General features: G+C 49.1%; 2 protein-coding genes across 4 annotated transcripts; one reads left to right on the top strand and one right to left on the bottom strand.

Moving 5' to 3' along the window:
• Positions 1-19: 19 nt before the first annotated feature.
• Positions 20-5,556, top strand: Pradc1 (protease associated domain containing 1). Of its 2 annotated transcripts, XM_047522895.1 has the most exons (6): positions 20-325; positions 445-717; positions 3,511-3,611; positions 4,081-4,190; positions 4,610-4,777; positions 4,990-5,556. In XM_047522895.1, exons 2-6 carry the CDS (start codon positions 651-653, stop codon positions 5,108-5,110), a joined length of 567 nt encoding a protein of 188 aa, XP_047378851.1. In that variant the 5' UTR covers positions 20-325; positions 445-650; the 3' UTR covers positions 5,111-5,556. The 2 variants fall into 2 exon arrangements, with proteins under 2 accessions (XP_047378851.1, XP_047378849.1); XM_047522893.1 differs by having other exon boundaries at positions 20-717.
• Positions 5,557-6,209: 653 nt separating this feature from the next.
• Positions 6,210-19,379, bottom strand: Smyd5 (SMYD family member 5). Of its 2 annotated transcripts, none has more exons than XM_047523589.1 (13): positions 19,266-19,379; positions 15,119-15,227; positions 14,251-14,390; positions 13,663-13,784; positions 12,648-12,717; positions 11,822-11,926; positions 10,970-11,032; positions 10,705-10,775; positions 10,259-10,365; positions 9,807-9,899; positions 8,512-8,606; positions 7,756-7,826; positions 6,210-7,659 (listed from the first exon to the last, which is right to left on the bottom strand). In XM_047523589.1, the coding sequence occupies exons 1-13, from the start codon at positions 19,359-19,361 to the stop codon at positions 7,515-7,517; spliced, it is 1,287 nt and encodes a 428-aa protein (XP_047379545.1). In that variant the 5' UTR covers positions 19,362-19,379; the 3' UTR covers positions 6,210-7,514. The 2 variants fall into 2 exon arrangements, with proteins under 2 accessions (XP_047379545.1, XP_047379546.1); XM_047523590.1 differs by having other exon boundaries at positions 9,807-9,863.
• Between the last annotated feature and the right edge of the window lie 747 nt (positions 19,380-20,126).

Genomic DNA, 20,126 nt, shown 5'->3' with positions numbered 1-20,126 from the left:
CGTGTCCGGAGTCTGGCTCTACGCTGGCCAGCGCCTCCTCGCGGGTGGAATGCATCAGCTAGCCTAGGCTGCTGCGCCTACTGACTGTAAGGCAGCAAGCGATGGTGTAACTGGACGAACTACCGGGGCGCTGGACAAATGCCTTCCCGAGAGGGGAGGAGGAGGAGGAAAGCATAGCTGGGAAAAGGCAAATCGTCGAGCGAAGCAACCATGGAGAGGATCCGGCCGAGACAAGAGCCTCCGGTTAGGACTTTCAGCAACTGAAGAAATCCCTGCGAGCAACCCACCAGCTCCCCAACCTCCTCGGCCACCCACTGCCAGCAAGGTTCTGGAGAGTCGAATCTATACCAAGAGACGCGGGGGCGGAGCTGAGGTGAGGGCCAGCGGTTGCTGTTAAAGAGTTTAGGCCAATCACCCTTCAGCTCCACTTCTCTCCACCAATAGGAAGTGGCCTAGGGCGCAGAGGTGGAAAGTGCGGCTACATGAGCAGGTGTCAGAGCCAATCATCTTTGGACCTCGTTCCTGTCCGCCAACCAGCAAGGAGAGCGGGCCTGTGGGCGGGAGGCCGGAGCAGCTGTCAGGCTAAAGTCCGGTAAGCTACGCGCTGCTGGACTGCAGGAGGAAACGCGGCGCCGGGCCGGGCCCTGGAGATGGTCCCCGGCGCCGCGGGCTGGTATTGTCTCGTGCTGTGGCTCCCCGCGTGCGTCGCGGCCCATGGTAAGTTGCAACGGGCGGGGCTGCGGGGCGGGGCTGGCCGTCCAGCTTGCGCGAGTCTCGGGCCGGGGGCCACGGGTCACCTTGGGGACCCCGCGAGTTTTGAGCTGGGCAGGTCTGGACTGGAGACGGGCGGCTTAAAGTGAGTGGGTGCTGCTCCATAGGAATGAGTTGGGCACAGCCTCAGGCTGGTTCTGAATCCTCAGTTCCCCACGTCGAAGCTGCTCTTCTAAACCCCTCCACTAAAGCCAACCCCGGGAACTTGTGCAACGAGGAGGCAGCACAAGAGACAGATGGAGGCACAAGCCAGAGATATATGTTAGCATTCACATATAGACACACAGGATCTCACATTCCTTCATGTGGGTTCACACGCCTAAGCACTTGCCTACACAACCCGCTTGCACCTGCACAAGCACATAAACATATATGCTGCACCTTTATATATTGGATACTTTCTTTTGGCAGTGCTGGGGATTGAACCCAGGGCCTTGTGCTTGTGAGGCAAGCACTCTACCAACTGAGCTAGATCCCCAGCCCTTAAACATATATACTATACACATATGTGAGCACATAAATCTACCCACAATTTACACAGAAAAGCATATGCAAATACCAAGCGAGGGTGTGGGAGGGTGCGGGAGGGGGGCAAGAGGGAATCGTTTAATGCTAATCCAGCATGGCTTCCCCCAGCTATCATTGTATCTGATGGGGAATCCCCATTCCCAGGACAAAAGGCTATTATAATCCAGTGCCAAGCTCATGTAGGTCTACCTGGTTGGTGGCTATGATTTGGACAGTAGACAAGGACAGCTAGAGCCACATTCAGTCCCAACCCTGGCGTACAGTGATAGCTTGGTTTGTTTAACAGACCTATGGCTGCAGCTTCCTTCCTTCAACATTTATCAGTCTCACCATGCTAAGGAATCCAGGGACTCAAGTCCAGGTAAATCATTAGGCTTTGATGCTGAAAAGAAATTCTTAAATTCAGAAAACTCTTGTGGTTCTGGCAACTCTCCTGCTCAGGATAGTGGGGCTAGACATAGTTATTTTTCATTCATTCAATAACCTTTACTGAGCATCCACTATATTCTGGCCACTATGTTAGCAACAGGGTTTCATCACTGAATGAAATGACAAACTTAACAATCCTTGTCCCAGTGGGGAAAGCAGACATTAATAAGTATGAATACTAAAAACAAACAAACAAACAAACAAAAACTATAAACTGTGAATTATGTTGAATGTATCAACTGGAAAAAAGTACATTTGGAATAGGAGAGGGCAATCATAAAGCAAAAAAATTATCTGAGAAAGTGACATTTAGGCTGTATCCTAAAGGATGACTGGAAGTGAGTCATGTAAAGAAGTAGGGTGGTATGGGAATAGGAAGCATTCCAGGTAGAGGGAACAGCTTGCAGAAAGACCCAAAGAAGTGAAGAAACTGAAAGGAGGCCAGTGTAATGTGACTGTGGGAAGGAGAGGAGATTGACACAGTGGCCAAGAGTCAGATCAAGCAGGGTTTTTCAGGCCACAGTGAAGTGCAGACTAAGTGCAAAGGAAATCACTGAAGGGTACTGAATCCCTGGGAGTGGTGATATAATTGCTAAGATATTTTAAGATCCCTGGTGTTACCGGGAGTGGTGGTGCATGCCTGTAATCCCAGTGATTTAGGACCCTGAGGCAGGAGAATGGCAAGTTTGAGGCCAGCCTCAACAATTTAGTAAGAGCCTCAGCAACTTAGAGAGACTGTCTCAAAATAAAAAATAAAAAATAAAAAGGGATAGGTGGGCTGGGATTGTGGCTCAGTAGTACAGCACTTGCCTAGCATGTGTGAGGCACTGGGTTCAATCCTCAGCACCACATAAAAATAAATTATTAAAATAAAGGTATTGTGTCTATCTACCACTAAAAAATATTTTTAAAAGGGATAGAAATGTAATTTGTGACAAACACCACTAGGTTCAATCTCCAGTTACCCTCAAAAACAAACAAACAAACAAACAAACAAAAAACCAAATCAAAACAAAAACAAAACAAAAAAAAACAAAAAAAACCCCAACAACAACAAAATAAACCTGGTGTTTTTTGGGGGGATGAACCTTGGCAAACCAGAATGAAAGCAGATGGAATGCTGAGGCAGGAGGATGGCTTGAACCCAGGAGTTGAAAACAGCCTGGGTAACATAGTGAGATCCTACCTCAGAAAAGAAAAAAGAAAGAAGAATGGAGGCAGGCAGACCATTAAGAAACTGAAACTAGCCTGGGGTTGTAGTTCATAGGTGGAGCACTTGCCTCACACGTGAGGCACTAGGTTCGATCCTCAGCACCACATAAAAATAAAGGTATTGTGTCCATCTGTAACTAAAAAATATTTTTTAAAAAAGGAATGAATTGTCAGGAAAGGTATCTTAACTGGACTAGGGGGATGACAGTGGAACTGGAGTCAACTTCTAAATTTCACTTAAGAATATTTTTGTGTCCAGGTCACTGTATCTCCACTGTGAAATTCCCCATTCCATTTTAGAGCAAAACTGGATTAACCTTAGAGCGCTCAATCTTCCTGGCTCACCTATAGAAGCAGCAGCAGAAAATATAAATTTCTGAGGTTACTAACTCCACATCAACTGTTCCTCAGGGGTGAGGACCCACCCTCCCATCCAGAGGACCCAATCAGCTGAGGCTGGGCCCATGGGCCCAGACTTAGTCAACTTAGTTGAAGAAATGGGGGTCTGTGATCTGAACCTGAACCAGCTTGTTCCTGGGCGGTTTTTCACCTGTACTCTTTATCCTTTAGGCTTACGCATCCATGATTATCTGTACTTCCAAGTGCTGAGTCCTGGGGATATTCGATATATCTTCACAGCCACACCTGCCAAGGACTTCGGTGGTATCTTTGTAAGTCCAAGGATGCACCTGATCTCTGATTCTCAGCTCTGCCCCATTTGCCTCACTGAGCTATGGTGACCCTGAGTCAGGGAAGGAGTTCAGCTATGCTCTGGAGGAGCAGCAGTACAGAAAGGAAGACTGGGCACCATGAAGGGACAAACCATCTTCTTGGGGTCATGAAATAATGAAAAATCAAGGGTACCAACCTTCTCTGCCAGCTCTACCTCTGTACCTACTTCCCTGGGTCTATGACCAAATTTACCTGCCTGTCTTACAGAAAGGTGGGTTAGGGTTGGACAACCAGATAGACCTTTGTGAGAATCAAGGCTGAAGTGCCCAGCAACAGAGAAACCACTCCACATTTCCTTCATTCTTTATGATGAGGGCCAGTTAGAGGGGATAAATCAGCCCAGTCCTAAAGCAGATGTGTCTTGTCTTCTTATACTTTCACCTGTCCAAATGCCTAAACATTTTTCAGCACACAAGGTATGAGCAGATTCACCTCGTCCCTGCTGAACCTCCAGAGGCTTGTGGGGAACTTAGCAACGGCTTCTTCATCCAGGACCAAATTGCTCTGGTGGAGAGGGGGTAAGGAGTAGATGGGCATGGCACAAGTAGGGGGCAGGCACAGGGCAGATTCTGAGATCATGGCTGTTTGTGGTGTTTGAAATAGCTGTTTTTGCTTTTTTTGTGTGTGGGTACCAGGGATTGAACTCAGGGGCACTCAACCATTAAGCCACATCCACAGCTCTATTTTGTATTTAGAGACAGGGTCTCACTGAGTTGCTTAGTGCCTGGCCATTGCTGAGATTGGCTTTGAACTCATGATCCTCCTGTCTCAGCCTCCCAAGCCACTGGGATTACAGGCATGTGCCTGGCTGTTTTTGAACTCTTTTAAAGGCTCTTTAAGAAATGTCTTAAGGTTATTTATACTTTTGGCTTTGTATTTAGTAGTTTTTATAAGTTCTTCATGGTCCTTCTTTCTCCTTTGACCTCACCTCTTCCAGGGGCTGCTCCTTCCTCTCCAAGACCAGGGTGGTACAGGAACACGGTGGGCGGGCCGTGATCATCTCTGACAATGCAGTTGACAATGACAGCTTCTATGTGGAGATGATCCAGGACAGTACCCAGCGCACAGTTGACATCCCTGCTCTCTTCCTGCTTGGCCGAGATGGGTGAGGGGTCCTTGTCTCTGGCTGTCAGCAGCAACTGGGTATCAAGATTTGGGAGGTCAAGGGTAATTCCCAGCCCCTTCCCACAGATCTGGTCCCCTGGTTGGAGGGCAAAAAGAGTCCTTGGCCTTTGGAACCCAAGAGTGCTGGGGAAAGTGGGACATATTGGTGTGCGCAGAAAGTGATCATCACCACCTCTCTTCGTGCCCTCCTAGCTACATGATCCGTCGCTCCCTGGAACAACATGGGCTGCCATGGGCCATCATTTCCATCCCAGTCAATGTCACCAGCATTCCCACCTTTGAGCTGCTGCAACCTCCCTGGACCTTCTGGTAGAAGAGTTGGTCCCACATTCCAGCCTTAAGCAACTCTGAGCTGGGAAGGGGATGCCCAGGAATTGTACTATTTGGAATTTGGGGATAACATCTGGGGACAAGTGGAGCCAGGCAGAGGAAAAGGGCTTGGGCCATAGATAGGCTGAGAGAGGGAAGCCACACCACTGGCTTTCCCACCCCCAGGGACTCCAAGGACATCTTATGCTACAGGAGGAGGAAAGAGCCAGGCCCCCAGTGCTTCTGGCTAGAATCTGGATCAAAAGAAGATAAAGGCAGGCAGCCTGAGAGCCATCAGTGACCTGTCACATCCCACCTGGTTCAGCCTCCCCGACCCAGGGTCTCCTCACAGTGACCTTACAGCAATTGCTGGAGTGATTTAAGGAACTGGTGTTTGGGACTCAATAAACCATCACTGACTTTTTAGCAATAAAGCCTCTCAGGGTTGCACCTGTGTCCTAGAATAAAACACATGGGTGGGAGGGGCCTCTAGACTCATCCTCTGGTCCCAGATTTTTTTTTTTTTTTCATTGTGGTATTGGGGATAGAACTCAGGAGCACCCTACCATTGAGCTACATCCCCAGTCTTTTTTTTTTTTTTTTCTTTTCTTGAGACCATTGCTGAGGCCAGAACTTGCAATCCTCCTGCCTCAGCCTCCTGAGTAGCTGGAATTACAGGCACATGCCACCACACCTGACCCATATGTCATTTTGAAGAGATGCAATTAAGACCCAGAAAAGACAAGGACTTGCCCAAGGTCCCTTAGGACCAACGCTCAGACTGCTAGTCATGGATCCTAACACAGCCTTCTGTTCAAGAGCTCAGGAAGCCCCAGGGAGGTGAAATTCAGCCCCCTGGAAAGAAGACTCATCTTGTAGCCTAGTGCTGGGGATTAAACTGGACCTTAGAGGACCCATGTTCTGGCTTTAGAAATATTTGTACAACAGTGTTGCTGAGACCAGAGATGAGTCCTGGAGGGCCTGGAGCTCCCCATCTGCCACCATCATCTGGTTTAACCTGAGCCCCTCTGCACCCATCTGCATGGATGCAGCAAGCCTGGGGCAGCCTGCTCAGCCATTCTCTACAAAACATTCCTACAGAGGCCTGTCACCACTTATGCTTTATTGAGGACAGTGGGCAGGCAGGGTGAGAAAAGGGTGCTGGCTGCTGTGAAGGAATAAGAACCTGATAGGTGAGGGGGCCAGACAGGCAGGTTCAACCTGACTCCATGATCCAGTAAATGGCCTGTGGTGGAACCTGCCCTCCCTGAGATCCCTCAGCTGGGGGATGGGACAGACCTCACAGAAGGTAAGCAGGAAGGAATTGGGAGTGATAGTTGTAATTCCCCCAGCACCCAACCCAAAAGTGAGAGTGCTCATCTGGGACAAGGAGGGGACAGTCAGCTTATCTTTGAGTATCTAACCTAGCTCCTCTACATTTCTGGAAGACTTCATTGTTCCTCCATGGAGATCCTAAAGATGGAGATTGAGACCAGGAGAGTCCTTCACTGACCCATTTTAACTGGCCCCAAGGAAGACTAGAGCATTCTAAATTAAGAAACATAGGCCTATCAGCCATACTGCTAGAGTCCTCAGTAGGAAGAGGGTATGGGAAAGGGTGATGATCATCCATGAACCCCACCGGAGGAAGGTAGAGGCTTTTTCCATACCCCATGGGGCCAGCACTGTGCCAGGGCATGAGAGGAAAGGCACGAGGTACAGAGATTCTGGAGTCTGGAAAGGAGTTAACCTCCACCTCCCCTGATGTCCAGTGGGAAGGGTATGTGTGAGTGAGGGGCAGGGTGGTAGATTCCCAGTGTTCCCTGGCAGTGGGCTTCAGGGAAGATGCTCCAGAGGTCCAGACCTTCCTCCTCCTTGCCTCTCCCTTTTGGGCTAGTGGGCAAGCCACTGCCTTATCAACTATAGCTGTGGCAAGTGTAGGCAAGGACAGTTGGGGTACCACACCACCTCCCTTTTCCATTTCAATGACATCAGTCTGTGCTCATTTATCACTTTTTACCCCCTCAAAATAATAGCCAATTGAGAGGGAAGAAGCCTCAGGTGAGTGGGTGAGTGTAGGCCAAGGGGCCAAGGAGAAGACACTATTAGGGCCCAACCCTGGTTTGGGCCCCTCACACCTACAGTGGAGTAACCTCAGGGGGAGGCCAGTTCTGGAAGGCTCAGCGACAGCAAGAGGCCTGAGCCAACTCAGCAGCAGTGTTCAGGGCATGAGGTCTGGTGGAGGGCATAGGGCCTGGGGTCAAGCCTCTGTCCTACCCTCAGGCAGCAAGCACTGGAAGGGGGAAAGCAGGCAATGGGAGTAGGGGGATTCCTTCCAAGCCTCTTCTCTGGGGGAAGGATCTCCTATCCCAGCAGGAACTGGGGCAGGGCCCCTTCTGGACAGAACATCACACATCAGTCATCTCATCCCCTAGCTCTGCATCTTCTGGTTCTCCTTCCTCCTCCTCCTCTTCTTCCTCCTCTGAGGTCACATTGGGTTCATCAGCCTCTGCCAGGCATTTGGGGCAGGAACAGACAAACAGATAGTTCTCCCTGCAGGGATGGGGTAACGGTGAAGGCAAAAAGTCAGGTAGCCATTGGGATGGAGGAACCCAGAGCCCAGCTGCCCGACCATGTCTCCGCTGGCACCTGAGGATCTTGTGGCGGCTGTGGCGGCTACGCTCCCGCTGACAGCAGTCTAGGTAGCTGATACAGATTTCCTGTGGGGCAGAGGAGAGGTGGGATCTGAGGGTCTGTGCTCTGCATTCGATAGATAAGAGCCTCCCCAACAACTGCCCTATCTCCAACCACTGTCCCATCCTGAGGAGCCAGAACTGAGTTGTCCTTCAGTGAAGGGATGGGCTGCCCTAATCCATTCCACCATTCCTTCAGTGGGCAGGTGCTATGAGGTTTCAATAACCCATGTTTGAGGTTGAGAGTAGACTGAGGTTAGTCTCCAACCATGGTGAAAGTTAGTCAGTGGGCAACATTGGTGCTTGGGATTGGAAGTTGTTTTGGTGTGAGGCTACGTGACCTGAAAGATGATTCCAACCAGGATCTGTGCACTGAGCTCATAGCCAGGACCCCAAACCCACACTAGCCTCCATGGCTCAAGGTGCAAAGAGCTACCTCCTGCTTTCTTAGGAGCTATAGATATGTTCGTCAAAAGGTGGCTGGGAACAGGAACCTGGGCACACAGCTATCCCTCAAACACTGCTCTGGAGTTATTTTTTGAAGAAGTGGAGTGAGGTTAGAACATGCAAAAAGAGTAAGGCCCTGGGGCATGTTGGGCCTCGTCCAACAGCCTGAACTTTGAGGGCTCTAGTCACTGCTATTCCAGATCCCTGGAGATAACTTACCAGACCCACTGCCCACCTGGACCCCCATGGATCTGGTCTCTCTCACCTCTCCTGGCTTAATATCCTCCAGGGCGGTGACATGCAAAAGGAAGTTGTTTTCTGGGAAGGAGGTCTCTGCATTAGGGACACAGCTGTGGTTGCCTGGGTCACAAGAGGAGAGTAATGAGGATTAATGATTGGAAAAAAAAAAAAAAAGGTCTCAATTCTGCAGAGCACTGGGTCCTTTCCTTGTTCTCTGAACCTTGACAGGCTATGCAGGTACTAGATCCCAAATTTCCTGCCTCTGCCTTCATTCCTCTTCCCTGAAGACCATGGTGCACAGGCACAGCACAGTGCACTCCGCCATCGCTCTGGCTCCAGTTTCCCAAGACTGATCAACTTCAACCTCAATTGTGTTCCTACTGTCTGACTAGGGGAGGGACAGGGCTCTGAAGGGATGCCTGCACCAGACCACTGAACTCAATTCTGTTTGCTATTGGATATCAGGTCCCAGCTGACTTGGGCCCTCTGAATAACCAATTTGGAAGGCAGAGTGGCCCTGAAGTCTAGGAGGTGGGACATGTAGTAAGGAAACCAGGAAGTTGGGAGCTGAGATCAGAGAAAGACAGTTGTGGGAGCTGGTCCTGGTCCTCCCCAACATATGCTAAGAAGACTTGCCTTCTAGTCTGAGCTCCCTCTGCCTAGCATCCTGTGGGCCTCCTGGACTCTCCCAAAGCTCCCCTATCCCACAGGGCAGAGTGGCACAAAGCCCACACTTCCCCTTGCAAGAAGCATAACTCTGTGCCTGCCTTAGACAGGGGTTTTATATATTAGCATCTATTACAGCACAAGCAATGGGCTGGGGATGTGGCTCAGTGGTAAAGTGCTTGATTAGTATGCCTGAGGCACTGAGTTACCACACAAAAAGAGCACAAGTAGTTAAATGAATGACTGAAAAAATAAAATGAAGTGAAAAGGCCCAAGGGAATCCCAAAGAAGCTTAGCTTTAACCCCACTCCCAAACTCAACCCAACCAGCCTAGAAAGGACCAATTAAGAAAGATAAACTGTGGCTATGAGACCACCTGGCAGAAATGGGTGGGCTTGTAGGGCACTGTGGCGCACACCTGTAATCCCAGCCACTTGGGAGGCTGAGCCAGGAGGATTGCAAGTTTGAGGCCAGCCTCAGCAACTTGCCCTGTCTCAAAATAAAAAGGGCCAGGAATGTAGCTCAGTGGTAGAGCACTCCTGGGTTTAATCCCTGGTACCAAAAAAAAAAAAAAAAAAAAAAAGGAAGGATGGAAGGAAGAAAGAAATGGGTGGGCCCATCCACATCCCCCACCCTTCCAATGCCATGACTCACAGCAGCTCTGAAGCACAAAGAGGCCAGATCCTTCACAGTTAAGGAACTCACCGGTTGCTGTAAGATAGTAATATGCAGATGGTGTTCTACCCACTTTACAGGAGAGAGAAGAAAACTAGGCTTACAACAGGCACCGGCTCCACTGACCTGCCATCCCACCACACTAATGTACCCAGGCCCTACCATTTCACCTAAACTTGCTTCTCTGAGGCACAAGCCTTGCTCTTCTGTCTTCAACATCACCCTATTTGTCCGGCACTCCCCCTCCTCCCAGTAGAGCCTCTGGATGGATCTCAGGGCCATTTCTCACCTGCGTGTCTTGTGGACAGATCCGAAGCACCCCACAGACCACCCCTTGCCATTAGCTCAGAGCTCCCTGGGGTACAACTGTGTTTGCCATCTGACTGAGGGGTCTCCAAGGTTGGGAGAGGCCATAGCCCCATCTCACCAACCTGCCTCGATGTCCTTGTACAGCTGGTCAATGAAGGCGTCCAGCTGCTCGCGGTCCTGAGGCTTCAGCTCCAGAGCATCACAGGCATGGACCCACTGGCTCAGGGAGCTGAGGGTCCCAGGCAGCCCGTGGTTGAAGAGAAGGCCCAGGTCACAGGGCTCTCCACCTCCAGGCAAGTTAAGCCCAGGCAGAAGGATTTCCCACCACCACCCACTTCTTTCTCTAGGATAGGGGCCCCACCTTCCCCAACAGATCAAGGCCCCCAGGAGCAGACTCCACTGCTTCATTTCTCCCCGCTCCCCACCACCACATCCAGTTCAGTGCTCTAGCCATAGTCACACCCTACCCTACCCCAATCTTGAAAGGAGCTGTGGCTACCTTCCTTACTCAGTCTTCTACCCAAGCCCCAAGAGATCATCTAATAGCTCTAGAACATTCTCTCCTAACCTGGTCCCAATTCCTTGGCCATTGGTCCCAACAAGAGCAAAGAGAGACCGGAATCCATCTGGAGTGAACCACTGTGGGAGAGAGAAGAGAAGAGCACTCAGGTTATAGCCACTTGCTTTTCTTCTGGAAATCAGTCCCATCCTGGTTTCAGAAGACCCAATAAGTAGGCTTTGCTTCAGTTGTTCTAGGAGGAGATGCTGACCCAGTTGCTCTTGGAGAACTGCAGCAACCAGGAGGCCACTGGACCCATCCTCCCCACACTTACCTGGCTAAGCGTGTCCTCATAAAGGGCCTCTGTGAAGAGTTTCCGCAGAAGTTCCAGCTGGCCCTGGTTTAGGGGAATCAGGGAGAGACTTGCATCTCTGGGGATTTCCCCTTAGCACCCAGGTAGGGCCCAGAAGATCAGGTGAGGGAAGGAAAAAGGGTCCACTTTCATCTCCAAAGAGCTCTGGCAGTCCACTGGCCTGTTCCAACCCAGGGTGGTGAAACCAAACTTACTGTTTTGGAGCACTTGTACCAGCAAGGCTAAAGCAGCCTGGCTTAGAACATCTACCTTTACCACCTCCCTTGGGATTCCCCCAATCTGGCCTCCAGGCCACCTTGGTCCTCCCTTTCCTTCCTATGAATTCAATGCAGGAGGGCCACCCCAGGCACATCCCTTCCACACAGCTGCCTCCGCCCTCTGACAACTCTGTGTGGGCACCTGCTGTCCTCAGTAGGAATCTGCTCTGAGAATGGATACTCAGGACACTGGTAGTTTCATAGTTCTCCCTGACCTGAGGACCCCCAGCTATACTGGACTTTCCCACTGCTAACCTCTGGCAGGGGTCTCGCTTTCCCTTTTCCACACAGATCATTCTCAGGGTAGTGTATCTAATCCCTCTTTCCTCTGTCACCACCCTAGTTGCCCACTTCTCAATTTTAGGTCCACATTAGGTCACAAAGTTAAAGAGCAGTAGGAATGTAAGTCCTCTGAATCAGATTTTTGGGCCCAGGTTTCAACCCCTTCCTCTAGCTGGAAAGAGACAAAATCTGGAGTTCTCCACAGGTAACCACCATTCCTTCCCAGGCTATTGGGAGGGTGAGGGGTGAAGACAAGTCATGGAAGAAGACCAACCTTGAATTTGTCCCCCAGGAGTTTGTGGACAATTTCTTCCTCCTCATTGGCTGTTTTGTTACAGAACTGGGAGAAGAGCCTGATCCAACGGTCCTTGTCCTTTGCCTGTAGTGGATAAATATACCTGGGGGCCTTGATCTGTTGGGGAAGATGGGGCCCCTACCCTAAAGAAAGAAATGAGTGGTGATGGGAGATCCTCCTGCCTGGGCTTAATTTGCCTGGAATATGTATTTTATGTAAGTATAAAATATATTTACATTTTATAAATATAAATAGAAGAGTCATGGACACCCACCCCCTTCCTGCCCATGTGAAATGGGTAGCCAACATTTCTAAACACTTGCCATCAGAGAATGACCACCACACATGAGTTTCTAGGGTCCCTGCCTGTGCCTGAAACTTCATCCCCACACTGCCCACAGCCAGCTATCTCCTTAGCAGGAGCCAGGCCAGCCAGTGCAAAACACCGGGAAAATAGGAGAATGAGGCTGAAAAATGATGACATCGACAGAAGGAGATTAGAGTGGCTTCTCTCACTTTATGAGGGAGACACAATCCTGAAAAAGTGATGTTTTATAAATTAATGCATGAATTGCTGCCACACAAGACATCTCCTTACAGGTCAAAGACAATAGGCAAAACAAGCCCCAGCTTCCTAAGCCCAATTTATGTTTAGTAAACTCATACAGCTTTACACAGCAAGCAGCTCTCCTTTGGGAGGTCAGGAGTAACTGTACAGTCAAGTTAGGACACTGAGGTGAGGGGGAGGCTGGGGGCCAGAGTTGAACGGGGTAAGTCAGCTTCCCTGGAAGGGTCAGGGGCTCACCTGCTTCACTGTGGCCACCATCCGGGCCATCAACATGATGCTTGCAGTCTCAGGGGGGTAGTGAACACTCCTGAAGAAAGAGAAAAAAAACGTTCATGCTAGAGCTGGGTGTAGTGGTGTACACCTGTAATCCCAGCAACTCTGAAGACTGAGGCAGGAGGACTGCAAGTTTTGAGGTCAGCCTCAGCAACTGAGGAAGGCCCTAAGCAACTTAGTGAGACCCTGTCTCAAAATTTAAAAATAGGGCTGGGATGTGGCTCAGTGTTAAGTGCCCCTGGGTTCAATCCCCAGTAATAAAAACAAAAACAAAATTTAAAAATAAATAAGTCAGGGGCTAGGGATGTAGCTCAGTTGGTAGAGTGCTTACCTCGCATGCACAAGGCCCTGAGTTCATCCCCAGCACCAAAATAAATAAATAAATAAATAAAAAAATAAATAAATAATAAGGGCTATGGATGTGGCTCAGTGGTTAAGCACCCCTGGGTTCAGTCCCCAGTACTGAGGAAAAAAAAAAAAAAAGTTCAGACTAGAAATTTCCTCCTCAGGTCAGGTGCAGTGGCACATGCCTAAAATTCCAGCAACTTGGAATGATGAGGCAGTTCAAGGCCAGCCCAGGTAACTCAGCAAGATCCTGTCTCAAATTAAATTTTAAAAAAGAGAAAGCAAAATGAAATTTACTCTACAGTAACTGAGTTCTGTGAAGCACAATCTGACCGCAACAGAGAAATCTTCCTATCAATTCCATCAATTACCAGAGAAAGTCATGGGCAGGACTTAGACAGACTATGTAGCCCTGTGGAATTAATGGGGCTCTTTCTGGGAGTATGTAAATGTGAGGATGGCAGGACTGACAGCCAGGATTAAAGGCAGGGAGTTGGGTGATATGACTTTTGTTTAACCCTAAGAATGGAGGAAAAAATCTGGGGAATGGTAACTAAAGAAAGCTGGGAACATCCATTGAACCTAAGCAGGAAAGCAAGAATAGAGGAATCAAGGAAAGAAGGAAGAAACCTACCTCCATGCCTCCTGCAGCTTATTGAGAGGATGCAGGGGGTCATCCTGGGAGGGACCTGGACACAAGACCCGGTGGTATTGTTCCGCAGCTGCCAGCTGACATTCCACACTGCAGTATGTCGCCTGTTAGGTGGGGTGGAGGTCAGCACCCTAGAATCTGACCGTGGAGTGAGGAATGGAGGTACAGACATCCCCTTGGGTACTCACCTCCAATGGCATTCCTTCCACAAACAGCCCCTGGGCAGGAGCTCAGAGAGTGTTACGAGATGAAAAAATATAGAGAGTGCTTTGGGGGCATGAGGGAGGGCACCTAACATAAGCTTGTAAAACCACAGAATGGAAAGAGCAAGGACCCCAAGAAAAAGGCGATCTCCCACCAAGTCAATTTTCTAAGCAATGAAATTGGAACACAGAGCATGAAACTGAAATAATTACCAAGCCCTTCTAATGTCTTAACCTACACTGTGGCTCTCAAGGGCCATGACCAGGTCTATCTGGGATTCTGTCTTCCCAATGAGGACTTTAACTAAGGTCTCCCACTCCCTCCCCCTTTCAGATACTTTCAGGGACACTCCTCAGGGTTGCTTACCTGGCAATGGGGACAATTCTGGTGGAGATCCTTGCGCACAGTGCATAGCTCTGGATGAGGCAGAACCTGGCCTGGCTTCCCAGTCAGCCTCTGGGCATTCTCCTCTGCTTTCTCCAGTGCCCGAAGGCAGTGGTCACAGGCTGGGGTGAAGCCAGATACAGCAATCTAAGTGTCCCAAGAGGAGGGGGGACACATCTGTCCTCTGGACAGCAGTATTCTGTGGCTAGAACAGTGCCTGGCATACAGTAGGTACTCCATACAAGTATGGGGAATGAATGAATGAATAATGAGTGGAGTAAATAAATGAACAGATTTCATATGTATCCAAAGGTGGATGATCCACTTTTCTCTCTTGAGAACCCCCAGCCCCCATTTCCAACTTCCCCTACTTCTCCATCAGACTCAGTCTGTGGATTTTTCCCACACTCTGGAGCTAACTGGCCCTCCTTTCATGGCTGTCTTCAGTTTAAGAAAAGTGTGTGGCCAGCAAAGCTAAGGCATCCTACTTACTCTGACCTCTGGTGAACAAGGGTCACACAGCCTCATCTTGATGGAGGGTCCACTTTGGCATAGAGCCCTTCAGCATGATATCCAGACCCTTATACTATGAGGCCAGACTGAGTTCTGCCTGAGTGACAGCCCTCTCCCAGGGGGTACTTCAGAGGAGCCTGCTACTACAGGTACACAGCCCCAAACTCCTAAGAGTGGACAGAGGTGTGGTTCTTGTCACATCCAGTTCTCCAGAGGAAGACAGTATTTTCTCCCAACAACCCACAGTCCCAGAGACATTAGCCAGTATGAATGTAGGCAGTACTCTTCCATGCACAACAGGCCCAACAGCCATGAGGAATAGGTGAAGAGTGCTCACCTCGGTACCGATAAAGTGCATTCCAGAGAAACTGTGCAGCCACCAGGGGCCTTTCTATGAAGATGGTCTCTCCCTTCCGGATCAGCTGTGTAGCAAACAGCCCCTTTCCCTAGGAAGGCAGAGAAGAAACAGGATGGCCGTAAGAAGAGACAAAAGACATAGCTCCAAGGGCTCCCAGAACGCTTCGGGCCCTACCCTCACACGCCCCTCTTGGCAGAGGCCTCAGGGAGAGTGGTCAGCAGCCTCCACAACTGCCTCCTCTGGAAAGGCAGCTCTGACCTACTTTCAATCACACCTCTTTCAGCCCATTCAGAGCAGAAGGCCCGGTCTGGGAGGGAGCCATGACAGCATCATCTCAGGCTACACAGAAGAGAATTTTTAGAATTGCCAAAGCAAGGCCAAGGCTGTAGCAGGTTAAGGCCTCCTATACTAGGAACCAGTAATGGCAGGCAGGCTTCTTCATCCCCCATGTGCCCATCCAGATCCCAGCAGTGGTGCTGCTGCTTGGGGTTACAGAGAACCCTACATCCTAAACCCTACATCCTAGGAGAAGGAAGCTTAGTTTGAGGGAGAACTGCCCTTTACCTTAGTCAGCAGGGTACCCAGGGTATCTAGCACAGTGCCAGGCACCTGACAAATGCTCAGGGGCTACATGAAAGGAAGGAGTTAATCCTAGCACCAGCCCTCGTACTGATTTGCTGTGAACTTTTGAGTCAATTGCTTCACATCTTTGCATCTGTTTCCCAAGTGAGAAATATTGTAATAATATCTACAAGACGGTTTCCACAATGCAATGATACAGCACAGGGGAATGTCCCTCATGAGCTATGGCTCCTTACTATTCAATATGAGATGCTTAATTGTCACCATGAGCATTGCCTGGGATGCTCTTAGAAATGCAGAATCCTAGGCCCCACCCCTGACCTGTTGAATCAGAATCTGTATCCTAACAAGATGCTCAGATGATTCGTAGGATGTTGAAGTCTGAGAAGTGCCGGTCTGTCACACTGTATAAATCAGGTGTACAACACTAAGTACATCATGATAGAAGATAAGAAAGCAACCTCTGAACTGCTATCTCCCAAGTGTGCACAAGGTCCCTGGAGGTGGCTTCAGAACTCAGGCAGTTAGTGGCTATACTGGATCTTCTTACCCTGTTCATTAGAGAAGAGGGGTGGTACTCCTGCCAACACGGAGCTGCCACCAAAAAGGGAAAGGAAAAAAATGTTTGATATAGCAGTAAAATGTCCTGTCACTGTGGCCTCTTGTCCTGTGTCCTTTTAGCACTGGTGTTCTGGTAAGACAGGGACAGAGCAGCAAAGATGAATAGACCAGGCCAGGCCCTGGGCAATGCATAAGCCACAAGTCTCAACCGTGGGAATACCTCTGAAAGCTCTCACGGTACACTGGGACAGGTGAAACAACCAGGGACAAAGCATGAATGCACCCTTAACTGTCTTCCTGGAAGCCCCACCCCCATACCTTATAACCCCTGAGACCCAATCTAGCAAAGTGAAAACTTGGATTCCTCTACTGGACAAAACAACATGAACAGGGGCTATGGGATGTAGCTCAGTGACAGAGCACTTACCTAGTAAGTATGAGTTCCTACATCTGATCCCCAGGACTGCCTAATAATGATAATGATGATGATGATGATGAAGAAGAAGAACAGGGACCTACATTATCTCTGACAATTTCAACTCTCAATATTAGATAGATAAAGCTTTTCCTTTCCCTTTGTCTGGAGGACCAAAAGCAGAAGATATTTAGAAATAAAAACAAAGGAAAAAGAATCAGAGTAGTTCCTTTTTAACGCCACTTATTCCCAGGACAGATGAAAGTATCTCAAGAAAAACAGCTCCACTTCATAATATCAAGAAGCATGAGGAAGAGTGAACCTGAAGGGGACAAATGATACAAACAGATTTATAATTTGAAAAAGAAGTTTTACGAAAAGACTGCAAAATTCTTAAGACCAAAGAGTACATTTTAAAATCCTGATTTAATGATTATTTTCCATAAAAACACAAATGACCCAAACTAAATTAAAAAGAGAGAGAGAGAGAGAGAGAGACAGAGAGAGAGAAAGCCCAGATAAACAAGCAGTGCTCAGATCTAGCTAGTGTATACCAGCATGGCATTCCAGTTGGCATGGACTTGGTCAGGCTTCTGTCCCAACTGGTCATGTCCTTGGCATAACAGTTGGTAAATTCTTGAAAATCACTCCTGCCAATATTTATAGAAGCAATAAAATGACAGAAAATTACCCCCACAAGAGGTCCCTCTTCTACATACATGGTCTCATTAAACAGTTCTCTCAACTTTCAAAAGAACAAGTAATCCCATCTTACCCTAAACCAAGCATAACCTTCATGTGGTAACCTGAGGAAGATGGCACAAAGAACAAAATCGTAAACCAATCCTACTAATGACTACAGATGCACAAGCCCAGGACAATTCATCTTGTTACCAAATCCAAGTAGGTATGTGATTTTCTCCAGCAGCAGATTAGGTATTGGCCTAGAGAGGGTAACCAGCAGGGGGTCTTGAAAAGGGGACTGGACAACAGGGCAAGAAAAATGGCTGAAGAGATTAAATGAGAAGGAAGAAGTGAAGAAACAAGGAGGATGAGTGACAGGGGGAAGGGCTAATGAAGATAACAGTGGCAGGGCATGGTGGCACATGCCTATAATTCCAGCAACTTGGGAGGCTGAGTCAGGAGGATTCCAAGTTCAAGGCCGGCCTCAGCAACTTAGAGAGACTCTGTCTCAACATAAAAAATAAAAAGGGATGTGCTCAGTAGTAAAGCATCACTGGGCTCAACCCCGAGTACACACACACACACACACACACACACACACAAAGAGTGAATATGGCTGCAAACTAGGAATGATACAATGAGACGTTAAGACACCGTCAAACTTCAGGCCACCCAGTAGCACTAGAGGGTCCAGGTGGAGATGAAGATGTAAGTAGCTAAGAAGACCAAGGATGTAGGGGAGCTGATTTCCCAAGAAGAATGCTCCACATACTTTTTGAAAGAAAGCAAGGGAAGCTTGGGCTGGGAAACTGGATCAATATGAAGATGCTGACTGCAGGAGACAGATGACTAGAGGGCTAACATCTTGGGCAAGAACCAAGGATACATACAGCCACTACACGTTAATTATTCAACCTCAGTATTACCCAAAGAAATGTAAATGAGAACAAAGCAATACCATTCTGTACATATCGACTGGCAAAGGTAACTGAGAAAGAAAATAGTGTTGGAGAGAACAAAAGGATGTCTGCACAGAAATTAACTCCAAGACCTTTGATCCCAGGGGTGATTAAGATACAACATAAAGGGTCCATAAATTAGGGTTCAAGTGAACTGTGGCCTTCCCATGGAACACACTCAACTCTTAAAAAATTAATATGTAGAAATAGGTTTATTGATGTTAAAAGAGTAACTCCTGCATCAAAAAAGCAGTCTCTAAAAATGTGAATTCAATATACACATATTTGCACAAGTACTGGATTATGAATGATTTTTGTCTTTACTTCCTTTATACGGGTCTTCTATTTTCTTCTACAACAAACTTCTAAAACATGATAACCAAAACGACGAAATCATGTCACTCTTGTTTAAATCCGTCAAATAATTCCCCTGCCTTTGGGTTCTGGTCCAAGTTTCCCAGTACTCCAAGAACCTCTGTAAAGAGTCCTGGCCTCTCTCCTCATTCTCCCACTCATATCTCACTCAGAAAGATCCGGAGGACCCAGGCTTTTAGATTCCTCAGTTGCCTCTAGCCAGCCCGTCCCTGCCCTCCGCTCCCGGGGCCCAGCGGCAATGCTTCCTGCCTGAGCTAGGAGTCCCAGAGCCCACTCCCCGTCCTCCGGCCCTGCCAGCAGGGCCGCGGGCTGGAGAGCCGGGTCCCGCTAGGCGGAGGGCGCGCACTGGGACTCCGAAGGCCGGGGTCCACCGCGTGACCAATCCGCGAGCTTGGGCACTGGAATAAACAGAGAGCCCCGGGCCGCGAGCTAGGGCCGGGTTGCAGCGTCCACGCATCGTAAGAGCCTCTAGGCTGTGGGCATGGGTCCTCACAGCTGTCTCCAAGACAAGAGGGGTTGGGGCTCCAGGCGGGGCCCTCTCAGACCTCACCTTAGCGCTGCTCACAAAACGGACTTCCACGGCAACCCGGGACCGGCCCGCCACGCCCACGCAGAAGGAGAACACGTCGCCCATGGAGGCCGCCATCTTGGGCGCGCCTCCGCCTTCTGACCCTTGACCCCGCCTCGACCCGTGAGGCCCCACCCCTGCTGCCCCGCCCCGGGGGTGAATGTCTCGGAAGCGGCAAATTCGGCGAGTCAGAATTTTGGTCCTTTGGTTGGTCGAGTGGGTGTAGCAGGGCCTGCCTTTGTGCTTTTACATCTGTACAGTGCTGAGTCTGTGTTTTCGTAGCCAGCATTAGCGTCCACGTATGCTTACAAAGTTTCAATGTACCTGAGTCCAAGTTCATGTTTGTGTCTCTTGCCTTTGTGCACACAATGGCTTGCCTTGGACACAAGGGCAGTGGAAGGTCGACCGACTTATTCCTATTCTCTCTGACCCTCATCCTGAAGGGAAGGTCTAGTTTTACTCTGGGTCTCGCTCATCCTACCTATCCATCCTTCAAAGTTGGGGAAAAGATTTTTCTCTATAAACCCTCTGGTAGTGAGGCAGAACATCCTACGAAAAACCAAGCTGGACATGTGCCCCTCGCAGATTCTCCAAGGGTGTAGGAACCTTGCCAGCCTGGGATGGTGGAGCAGTCTACAGTGGACCTCTCTAAAGGCCCCTTACATCGGATGCAGAAGTTTGTGCGCATGCATTGTTCTGAGACGTGAGAGGGGTGTGTCCTTTCATTCAGGACCCCGAAACTGCCGACCTCTGACGCATAGCACCTGTCCAGACAACTAGGCTTCTGACCAACTTGCCATATTTTGTTTCCTTGTCCCTCAATTGATTGTGTTCCTTAAAAAG

The sequence above is a fragment of the Sciurus carolinensis genome, chromosome 13 (assembly GCF_902686445.1).
Source record: "Sciurus carolinensis chromosome 13, mSciCar1.2, whole genome shotgun sequence".
Classification (NCBI taxonomy): domain Eukaryota; kingdom Metazoa; phylum Chordata; class Mammalia; order Rodentia; family Sciuridae; genus Sciurus; species Sciurus carolinensis.
Note: the sequence above shows the minus strand (reverse complement) of the source record. Positions and strands in the feature narration are given on the sequence as shown.

What these genes read in the sequence shown, in the direction of transcription:
- Pradc1 (XM_047522895.1), top strand. Translation starts at nt 651, where the DNA reads ATGGTCCCCGGCGCCGCGGGCTGGTATTGTCTCGTGCTGTGGCTCCCC. An exon ending in AGGACTTCGGTGGTATCTTT is followed by an intron (nt 3,612 to 4,080) that starts GTAAGTCCAAGG and finishes AACATTTTTCAG; the next exon opens with CACACAAGGTATGAGCAGAT. An exon ending in TTCCTGCTTGGCCGAGATGG is followed by an intron (nt 4,778 to 4,989) that starts GTGAGGGGTCCT and finishes GTGCCCTCCTAG; the next exon opens with CTACATGATCCGTCGCTCCC.
- Smyd5 (XM_047523589.1), bottom strand. Translation starts at nt 19,361, where the DNA reads ATGGCGGCCTCCATGGGCGACGTGTTCTCCTTCTGCGTGGGCGTGGCG. An exon ending in TGGTGGCCACAGTGAAGCAG is followed by an intron (nt 11,927 to 12,647) that starts GTGAGCCCCTGA and finishes TATCCACTACAG; the next exon opens with GCAAAGGACAAGGACCGTTG. An exon ending in ATGAGGACACGCTTAGCCAG is followed by an intron (nt 10,776 to 10,969) that starts GTAAGTGTGGGG and finishes TCTCTCCCACAG; the next exon opens with TGGTTCACTCCAGATGGATT.